The sequence below is a fragment of the Boleophthalmus pectinirostris genome, unplaced genomic scaffold (assembly GCF_026225935.1).
Source record: "Boleophthalmus pectinirostris isolate CB_2022bp ecotype Guang Dong unplaced genomic scaffold, ASM2622593v1 HiC_scaffold_10, whole genome shotgun sequence".
NCBI lineage: Eukaryota > Metazoa > Chordata > Actinopteri > Gobiiformes > Gobiidae > Boleophthalmus > Boleophthalmus pectinirostris.
In genome coordinates this window covers 7,986,798-7,997,704 of record NW_026570971.1, presented here as the reverse complement: position 1 = coordinate 7,997,704, position 10,907 = coordinate 7,986,798, and the positions used below count along the sequence as shown (strand labels likewise).

At 43.3% G+C, this 10,907-nt stretch overlaps 1 protein-coding gene across 1 annotated transcript in view; it reads right to left on the bottom strand.

The window, feature by feature from the left end:
* Positions 1 to 2,160, bottom strand: part of LOC110156395 (actin, alpha cardiac muscle 1) — a 4,244-nt gene extending 2,084 nt beyond the window's left edge. Inside the window, exons 1-5 of the mRNA XM_020920597.2 lie at positions 2,099 to 2,160; positions 1,469 to 1,606; positions 1,074 to 1,398; positions 843 to 1,004; positions 537 to 728 (exon numbers count right to left, since the gene is read on the bottom strand). Coding sequence (XP_020776256.1) covers positions 537 to 728; positions 843 to 1,004; positions 1,074 to 1,398; positions 1,469 to 1,597 — 808 coding nt within the window. The 5' untranslated portion in view covers positions 1,598 to 1,606; positions 2,099 to 2,160. The remainder of the gene's footprint in view (positions 1 to 536; positions 729 to 842; positions 1,005 to 1,073; positions 1,399 to 1,468; positions 1,607 to 2,098) is intronic.
* Positions 2,161 to 10,907: the final 8,747 nt, after the last annotated feature.

Sequence of the window (10,907 nt, the reverse complement as noted above, 5' to 3'; positions counted from 1 at the left end):
GCGACAGGTGCATGTTGACAGGTGGTTTATCCAAAATGTACACAAAGATGGTTTCATAGCATAACACTGTTGACCAAATTGAGTTTTCTGTCTCATTCTACTTTCCAGACCCTGATGTAGTCCTGGTTTAGTTCTGGTTTAGTTCCAATTTAGTCCTGATGTAGACTTGATTTGTAGTCCTAGTGTAGTGTTGGTTTAGTCCTAGTTTAGTCCTGATATAGGTTTGGTTTAGTTCATGTCCTAGTTTAGTCCTGATTCTAGTCAAGGTTTAGTCCATGATGTAGTCTTGGCTTGGTCTTAGTTTAGTCCTGGTTTAGTCCTGGTTCAGGCCTAGACTGGACTTGAAGTCCCAATGATACGGAAATGCCAGACACAAGTCCAAATCTTACATCTTATATCGTGTTTTCCTCCTCTTTTATGTTGTTGTTGTTGTTAAGTGAATTGATAGTGACTTTGATTTGTGGTATTTTGGGAGTGAATAAATCTCTACACTGGAGCCAGTGTAAATATTGTGTGCGTAATTACGCATGACGCACCAATGAAAGACGGCTGGAAGACGGTCTCGGGGCAGCGGAACCTCTCGTTGCCGATGGTGATGACCTGTCCGTCGGGCAGCTCGTAGCTCTTCTCCAGAGAGGAAGAGGAGGCGGCCGTGGCCATCTCGTTCTCAAAGTCCAGAGCCACGTAACACAGCTTCTCTTTGATGTCACGCACGATCTCGCGCTCAGCTGTAGGGTCACACGGGGTCACACGGGGTCAGTGAAGAGCACGTGTCAAATAATATATAATGTTTTGATTATTATACAGTAATATTATTTTATATTAGATGAGGCAGGGCGCACCTGTCGTGACGAAGGAGTAGCCCCTCTCTGTTAGGATCTTCATCAGATAATCGGTCAGGTCACGTCCGGCCAAGTCCAAGCGCATGATCGCGTGCGGCAGAGCGTAGCCCTCGTAGATGGGCACGTTGTGCGTCACACCGTCACCGGAGTCCAGCACGATACCTGCAGATGTCACAGAGTTTAGCCGCAACTTACGTGCGTAAAGACACGTGCGTGTGCGCGGGCACTCACCTGTGGTACGTCCGGAGGCGTACAGCGACAGCACGGCCTGGATGGCCACGTACATGGCGGGCACGTTGAACGTCTCGAACATGATCTGCGTCATCTTCTCCCTGTTGGCCTTGGGGTTGAGGGGCGCCTCTGTGAGGAGGGTGGGGTGCTCCTCGGGGGCCACGCGCAGCTCGTTGTAGAAGCTGTGGTGCCAGATCTTCTCCATGTCGTCCCAGTTGGTGATGATGCCGTGCTCGATGGGGTACTTGAGGGTCAGGATGCCCCTCTTGCTCTGGGCCTCGTCTCCCACGTACGAGTCCTTCTGGCCCATGCCCACCATCACACCCTGCGGACGCACGGTGCGCGTGAGCGCTACTCCACCACACACACTTAACTGATGTGCACGCGCGGTTTACCTGGTGACGGGGCCGGCCCACGATGGAGGGGAACACGGCGCGAGGAGCGTCATCTCCCGCGAAGCCCGCCTTCACCAGCCCCGAGCCGTTATCGCACACGAGCGCGGTGGTCTCTTCATCGTCACACATGGTGAGGGTCTGTGGACAAACCACGCGGCATTTCAAGTTTTAGTAACAAACCGATACGACCGCACACTCTCCTCCAAAACTTTATATCCTTTAATTCTTCTGCAGTCACACTTGTTTTTCTGTGACGCGCAAAGGTTCCACAAATGAAAGTTTAACTTGTTTTCTTGGGGCTGACCCCCGCCCTGTTGTTCTAAAACAGACTTGGCACGGCGCGTGTTTACGCACAGCAGCCGAGCACATCCCATTCATCTCCTATTTATACTGCACTAACACCACTGTGGGCCCCCGCGTGGCCCTGTGCACCACATCACATTTATACAGCAGTTATGAGCTTCAGTGTAATCCTACTATTACTGTTAGTCCAATCCACGTGAACGCGCACTCGTAAACATCTGAGCTCGTCCACGTGAGCGGACCACCCGTTATTCCGGTCCACTGGGTTAAATTAAGTTACTCTACTGCAGTGAAAGTCCCGTGCGTCTTGTCTGTGACTGTACTCACCAGTGAAGTTCAGAGCAGGCCGGTCCTCAGAGCACCAAACCGGGGTGTCCCTCCACTGCGCCCCGGCCTCACTTTTATACCTCCTCCGGGTCTGTGGGGAGGCTCCGGTCCGCGCTGCGTAAAAACCTCTCCATATTTGGCAGCGCGCGGTTCCATTGACACCAGCTCACCATGAATGGAATGGCGCGGACAGGGAACTCCGTGCGCCCTGATCCATGTATGGCTCCCCGAATAAACACTTCTCCTGCTGCTGTTTGATTTGCCCGACCCCCCCCCCCCCCATCCGTTTTCCCAAACCCACCGCGCCGCTACCGTCCCGGGCGTGGATCTTTACGCACGGAATCACAAGACGGAATGTGATAAGGAAATGTCAAAGCGTATCCATAGTTACAGGATGCGTAATGCGCTCTTTTAGTCCATGTTCCTCGCAACTAGAGGTGAGTAAAGTAACCAGAATTGTACTCAAGTAAGAGTAACGTTACTTCAAAATAATACAACAAAGTAATATTACTGAATTAGAAGTGCAAAGTGGTCCAAGAAAGTATTTGGCAAAACTACTACTCAAGTAAGAGTAACTTAAAAAAGACTTAAAACTAAATCATATCTGAAGGAGCATTGCAAGGAAAAGGAAGCATAACTTTTACCCAAGTAATACTGCTGTTACTTCAATAAAACTATGACTCAAGTAGAGAAAAAGTACTTGAGTAAAAGTTATGCTTCCTTTTCTGTGCAGCGCTCCTTCATATCTGATTTAGTTTAGTCCTTTTTGAGTGACTCTTACTTGAGTAGTAGTTTTCCCAAATACTTTCTCGGACCACTTTGCACTTCTAATTGAGTAATATTATTTTGTTGCATTATTTTGAAGTAACGTTACTCTTACTTGAGTACAAGTCTGGTTACTTCACTCACCTCTAGTTGCAAGGAACATGGACCACAAAGTACAATGTTTAAAAAGTTTCTCAAGTAAACGTAACTGAGTACTACCCACATCTGCTCATAACACTTCTTTCCAGAATGTTACACTTTTTCATTTCATCGATAGAAAACATAATATATTTTTACTTGCAAAGAAATCGAGACTTTTGGGTGTGTTGGTTTCAGGGTTTTATTACATTGGGACCTTGCTGTTCCAATCTCTCCCTGTGTTATGGTTAATAAAAAAAATAAAATATTGTAGTTATCCAGGAGCTTCAATTTCCCAAGTCTGTCCCTCCATGTCTCACATTCAGTAGAACGTTTTTTTTTCTACAATTTGAGGTGGTCATCCTAGAAAAGTTTCATATTGTCCTTGAGCTCGCTGTATGATAATAAACTATGACACCTGTGGACCACTGTGTTATAATTTGCACATTTTAAATCACAATATTCATCTGAAACCATCTGTGTTAGTAAACCGTGGTGTCTAATGGAAGCTGACGTCACCAAACATCATCCCAGCACAGAGCGGTGTAGCTGCAGATCACACCAGGGAGCAGAAAATAAAATTGGAGAGCGAAGTGTGTACGTCACAGTGGGCGTGTGCCGGTGATGGTGAAAACGGGGGTTGATCTGTAAAATGGCGTCTTGAAATTAAGTGATTAAAGATTCCTCAAACCTGCACGAATCACTCCAAACACAACTTCAGAGGGTCAATGAGAAGAGGAAACAACTCTGATAGACATGTCAAACTCAGGCCCAGGGACCAAATTTGGCCCACAATACAATTATATTTGGCCCACAAGATCATACCAAATATGTATTAGAGCTGGTTGATAGGCTATTGAGACATTATTTATTTAAAATGTTGTTATTGTTTTAAATCATGCTTGTCCTGGATTCAATGTTTAAGCAAAACTATTATTAAACATTTATTTTAAGAGAAAACATGCAGATGTTGTTGAAATTTGTCAATAAATATTTAGTTTGGTCCACGATTTAGTCCCAGTTTTTTGACACCCCTGATCTATGACATGAGTAAAAGCTCTGAGTTGTCGATTTTGTAGAAAAGGTCTGCGTTAACTTTGATTTATTTAAATGATGTTGTCACATGTTGTGTTTATATCATATTATTCTGTGAAAGCTCAGAACCTGCAATAGGATTAGGATTTGCAGTAGGGGCTGGGGTTTAGGTAGTGACCGTTCTTTAAAAGTGCACTGTCTAACTTTTTGGCTGCGGGTCCATCACTTGCTTGTTTCTATGGAGATGCCACGTCTCTGCCTGAAATGTTCCACAGTGTGAGATTAAACTAGCCAGGCCGGCGCCACCTAGTGCCTCCGCTCAATTTCATTTCTCTCCAACGATTAAGTCAAGAATCAAAAGCAAGGCAAGGCAAGTTTATTTGTATAGCAAATTCGTAACAAAGTAATTCAAAGTGTTTACATAAGAAATACATTAAAATCATAATAAACAAATCAAACATAAACAATCATGAAGATTAAAATTAAAAAAGAGAGACATAAATTGGAGAGAAGAGTGCGGAATGAAAACCTTTCAGGCACAGTTAACAGAAATGTTTGAGTCTGGATTTAAACAGCGTCACAGAAGAGTGTCTCACATGTTCAGACTGTTCCAGGTTTTAGCTGCAAACCTGAAACTCTGACTCCCCTTGTTTAGTCGTGACTCTGGGCACCAGCAGGAGTTGGTCCCTGAGCTCCTCAGAGTGCGAGATTGACACTAACATGTCACAGATGGACTTTGGTGCTCGGCCATGGAGACACTTGTACAAGTAGAGCTGCTTTAAAGTCTCTGAGCCACAGGAAGCAGTCAGAGACTGAGCACAGGACTTATGTGCTCGTACTTCCTAGTTCGAGTCAGGACCCGAGCTGCAGTGTTCTGGATGTTCTGGATGTTCTGGATGTTCTGGATGTTCTGGATGTTCTGCAGCGTCTCACAGCTCGTTTGGAAGACCAGTGAGCGTTTATGGAGACTCCAAGTCTGATTTAGACAGAAAACCTTTGATTTTTGTTTTTTATGGTAAAAGGCTGCAGATTTATTGATTTGATGTGGCTGTTAAAGTTCAAGTCTGAGTCCATTATTAAAATGCAATAAACGGTTCGCAAAAACCCCAGAGGTGTGAGTTTGGGCACCAGCCAATCAGAGAAGAGCCAAATATTCTGTGTTGTCAACGATTCCCGAGATCGAGGATTTGAAGCTGGAACAAAGAGAATGTTTGGTGAATTTTATCAAGGGGAAAGACGTTATTGCCCTTCTTCCTTGGGAAAAGCTTAATATACCAGTTAGCCCCATTAGTGGTGCATTACATACATCATGACCAAATAACAGCGACTGGTTAAATGATAAAAAGTACCCACCTACTGTCGAGCGAACGAAATCTAACACTGTGAGGTCAGACGGTTTTCTACAAAGTGAAACGAAGTAAAACCGGCTGATGAATCAGGCTAACATTAAACAACTCTACTTTACATTTACTCAATTACAGGTGGTTTTACTCAATTACTGTGACACCTTCTGTTGGTTGGTCTCAAGATAGAAAGGTTTAAAGCCATACTGTAAACTCTTACACAAATCACAACCATGTGAACTGTTAAATGAGTCCAACCAGTGTGCACTTTGATCCTAAAATAGCCACTGACAGCTTGAGTAGTAAGCAGGAGCTGATAGACACTAGTTTTGTCTGTGAGGAGGAGGAGGAGGAGAGGGTGAAGGAGGAGGAGGAAGAGGAGGAGGAGGGGGAGGAGTCATTAGCCTCCTTGTTATCTGCAGACGGAGAGAGGGGCCAAATGTAGACCACTTGTGTCCAGCTGCTGAGGCCGGAAAGAACACAGGGTCGTCCACAGACCGCAGAGACCACAGAGACCACACAGAGAGCACGTACAGCCACGCTTCAGAACACAAACTCCTCTCAAGTACTCAAGGACCCATACCTGTTTGTCCCCCTATATATATATATATATATATATATATATAAATACATATTGTAAGCAGATCTTGAGGTTTTTAAATGTAAAGGAATATCAGGAAGCATGCGAGTTGAAAGAAAGAAAGTGAAAAGCGCTTATAACCTCATCGTGGTGAGTAACTATGATGCTCAGAAGGCAGAGGGTGAGGTTTATATGATGACGGTCTGAAAAGAAGATGCAAAAGTGGCGTTGCGTCTTCACTTTTTATTCCGAGTTAAGACGAGCATTTTCGGGGGTAAATCGGTGACGCAAAAGTGTGTGGAATTCGATTGGGTACGCACGCCAGGCAGCTCAGTGGTGACGCCAGGCGGTGATGTTTGTGACGTAAACGCGTACTAAACAGTACCGTCTAAACAAAAGGCACTTCCGTTCTGCTAAAATATTTTGTCGTTTTTACCCAAAGCGAACTTTGGACCATCGAAAACTATTTAAAATCTTAAAAGAGTAATATATAATTGAATGAAATCTTATACTTTTACTTGTTTTTATTGTACACATTTTATTATATTTAGTCATTTTAGGCATATTTTTAGGATTTCCAGTGTTTCCTCTGTAGGAGCCCTCAATCATCGCATCAGGAGCGGAGGTCGGCTGCGGCGGCCGGGGTCTGTCCCGTGAGCTCCTGGTGGAGAGTTGGTGTAGACGGCTCCTCTGATGATGCTTTCTCAACTGGTTCGCCTGTATTCAGCCTCACATTTTACTATAGGTAGTTTTATGTATTTTAGAGTGTGTGTGTGTGTGTGTGTGTGTGTGTGTGTGTGTGTGTGTGTGTGTGTGTGTGTGTGTGTGTGTGTGTGTGTGTGTGTGTGTCTGGGTGGTTTGGTTGCGTGGGGTCGGGCAGGTGTGGGGGTTGGGTTGGTGGATAGAAGGAAATGTGGAATTGTTTTTAATCACTGTACAGAACTTTGCGCTACATTTTTATATGAAAAGCGCTTTATAAATAAAGTTTGATAAGATACAGCATTTCAACACTCAGAATCCTCTTTATTTAAAACATATATTGCAAATTTAATTGCATTTAGACACAGGTAGAATGTCCAAATCTTAGACATCTATATGAAGAAGTGAACTAAGGGAAATGTTATGTCAACCGTAGAGTTCCGTATTAGGATTAGGAATTGATTTACAGACAAAATGGATAAATACATTAATAAAGTTACATAAAATCTCCAGGATCATGTAGAGCGAGTTAATACGAACATTTTAAGAGCAAAATAAGGAGTCTGACAGCAGCGGTTACAGAGAAAGAAGCGACCGTTTTTCAATAGAAAGTGAACTGGAGCCAGAGTCGATGTATGTACGGCCCACTTAGAAAACCCCATATAGAAATCGAACCTTCTTTGCCAACGTTTTTCTTTGTTACAGTAAAAATCAATAACTTATGTACATAAAACTCGACCGTAGAGCGATCTATACGTCACGCTAAACAACACCGCGCACATTACCATAGCATTAGCATTAGCATTAGCGTGTGTATTAGCATAACATGTGCGGGAAAACAACGGAACAATAAAACTCAAGAATCGCGCTTCCAGTCTGAGCTTTCACTCAAATCTACGACCTCAATTAGAGTTATGATGCTGTCATTTTGAGACATTTTGTATTTGCATGAAATCGATGGAGGAGGAGGGACGGGGTGGGGGGGGGTGGGACTGGGTGGGGGCGGGTGGAGGTGATGGGGGCAGGTGGGGCAGGTGGGTGCGGTGGGCCCGGAGCGCGTGGAGCTCCGGGACGACTCTGAGCTGGAAAACCCGTCATGAGATCTGCGATTTAGAAACAGGAATCGATTTCTCGTCTGCATCCCGATTTTGGTCGACGTCGTGCCAAAGAGAAAGAGAGAAGACAGAGAGAGGAAAAGAGAGAGAGAGAGAGAGGGGGAAGGGGGGGTCAGAGAGAGAGAGGGACAAGGAGAGAGACAGAGAAAGGCAAAGAGTGAGAGAGAGCGAGAGGCAAAGAGAGAAGGAGAGAGACAGAGAAGAGAGAGAGAAAGACAGAGAGGAGGAGGAGGAGGGGCAGAGAGACAGAGACAGGAAGAGAAAGACAGGGGGAGTGGGGGAGAGAGAGAGATGAGAGAGATCAACAGAAGAAGAGAGAGGAGAGTGGGGGGGAGAGAGTAGGTGAGAGAGACAGAGAGAAAGAGAGAAAGACACAGAAAAAGACACAGATCAACAGAGAGAGGAAGAGTGAGAAAGAAAGAGACAAAGAGAGGTGGAGAGAGACAGAATTACCAGAATTATCGGAAGACCAAATGAACCTCATTGGACTGTTACGCTTTACTTGGGGCCTTGGAGCAGGTCTGTGTAGTGGCGTCCCTCCAACCTTCTTCTTCTTCTACTTCTTCCTCTTCTTGTAAATAATATGTAAATGTCTATGTAGTGTAAATACTTTGTTTGTTTGTTTTTATAAATAGCACGAGGTGTGAATGAAATGTAATGCAAATGTTTTTAATGGACACAATAAAGGTCTGTTAAAAAGAAGAAGTATTCTTTTGCTTCTTTTTTTTTTCTTCTTGGTCTTTCTTTGTAGTCAGGCTGGAGCCACCTAGTGCCTCCACTCAATTTCATTTCTCTCCAGCGACTAGGTCAGGAATCAAATACACTAGGTCAGGGGGGTCAAACTCATTTTGGTCCGGGGGCCGTATCCAACTGACTTTGATCCCAAAGGGGCCGGATCAGAAAACTCCTGGCATATATACCCCAAAAATAACAATAAGTTCAAATATTTGTGCAGAGAAACACAAATCTATTACACAAATCTTTTTTAATTGATGAACTCTTTCTTTTACAAAATATTATAATATTATGAACAACCTGAAACTTTAAGAAAAATACAATTTCAACACAATGTTTTAACATGAACTTGTTTAACATTAACATGTATAAATAGGAATAACAAAGTTTTTCTTGTAAAATCCTGCACTCAGCTCCACTTTTCTCATTTTTGACATTTTTCTGATGAGGGTGTCACACGGTCAACAGTCAAAACGATCGTCCTTTAAGAGTGTTTGGAAAGAGACAAGTCTTCATTTGTGCTGCTCTGGTGGGAGGGGCCACGCACAAAGATGCTGGAGATGCTGCTATGCTCAGCACCGCAGAAAATTAACAATATTTTAATTAAAAAATAGAATTAAAATATTTTAGTAGAAAATCAGCCGAGGGCCAGATTAAAGGTCTTGGAGGGCCGGATCTGGCCCCCGGGCCGCATGTTTGACACCTGTGCACTAGATGGTTCACAAAAACACCGGAAGTGTGAGTTCGGGCACCAGCCAATCAGCGAAGGGCCATACATTCAGTGTTGTCAACGATTCACGAGATCGAGGATTTAAAGCCGGAACAAAGAATGTTTGGTGAATTTTATCAAGGGGAAAGACGTTATCGCCCTTCTTCCTACGGGATTTGGGAAAATCTTAATATACCAGTTAGCTCTGTTAGCGGCGCATTACATACATCACGACCAAATAGCAGCGATTGGTTAAATGATAAAAAGTACCCGCCTACCATCGAGCAATCGAATTCTAACGCTGCGAGGTCAGACGGTTTCCACAAAGAGAAACTGGTTGATGAATCAGGCTTGCTTCTTCCTTCCTTCCTATTTTAATTTTTTATTTTTTTTTATCTTTTTTTTCAAGACTAAAACTAGAGTAAACGCAAAACTGCCGATTTTTAGGGATGTATCGTATCGTCAAAAGTCTCACAATAATATCTTGGGCCATCACAATATGTATCGAATCACAAGTGTCTTGGCTTAAACTCCTTGTTATGAGGCAGCAACAGCTAAAAGAAACAGAGAGAACTACATAGACCATGATCCTTTGCGCTGTTTCAGTCCAGTTTACACAATGAAATAACTGATATTAAGCATTTTCAAATCTTAACTCACATATTCACAGTTTTGTTGGCCTCTACAAAAAAATCACAATAAATCGTTCTGTGAGATGCATATCATGAGCGTTACATCCCTATTGGTTTTTCATCACTTTTTCTGCATTTATTTTGTTGACATGATTGTGACATGTCCTCCGTCCTTGGTCTCCTCCGGTCTGTGTCTGGAGGAGGAGGACACAGGGACATGTCGTTGGACCACAGCTCTGTCCTCTGTCTCCTTCTGGTGTCCTTCAGTGTTCTTCTGTGAGTCACTGGTCCAGTCAGCTCCAGGACTGCAGGCCCAGCGCTGCTCACTCACCGCTCTGGGCTTATGTAACCACCAGTGGACTTCAGGCTCACGCGGGGACAACACGGTTTAGACTGGACCAAAGGACTAAAGCTGCAGTGTGTAACTTTTCCGGTGGAGGGTCTGTCAAACGCTTTTCTCCATGGACCAAACCAGAACAACTTACAGGTCGGTTGCGAAGTTCTAGACAGTTTAGTTTCTAGACAGCTTCATTTGAGCGTCACACTCAGACTCCTGCTTTTGGAATCACTGCCCTAAGGTGTGATTGAGGTGACAGTTCACACCTTAGGAGAGTTTGGTATAAATCAGCACATCGTTCATGTTATTTTTGTTTAGTTTATTTATTTAATGAGAAAAGAACAGTGCACAATCTACATCAGGGGTCTCCAACCTGTAACTCTGGAGCTTCCAGAAGCTCACAAAGGGATTTCGAAATTATACCATTGTGCTGATGAATAATTTATTTTTCATTTATTTATTTTTTTGTGCACTTAAAGCAGATGTCACAGAGAAAAACAATTAGTAGTAATATAGTGTAAACATTTTTTTATTCCCCAAACCCGGCTCGCATTACGTTCATCCACTGTAATATCCAATTTCCATTGTAAAAAAATAAAAATAAACATAAAATAATAACAATAATAATAAATATATAAATAAAAATAAATAAATATAGGGAAACGAGGGAAATACTTTTTTAAGACTTTTTTTAATAAGACAAATTTAGTTAATAATAATA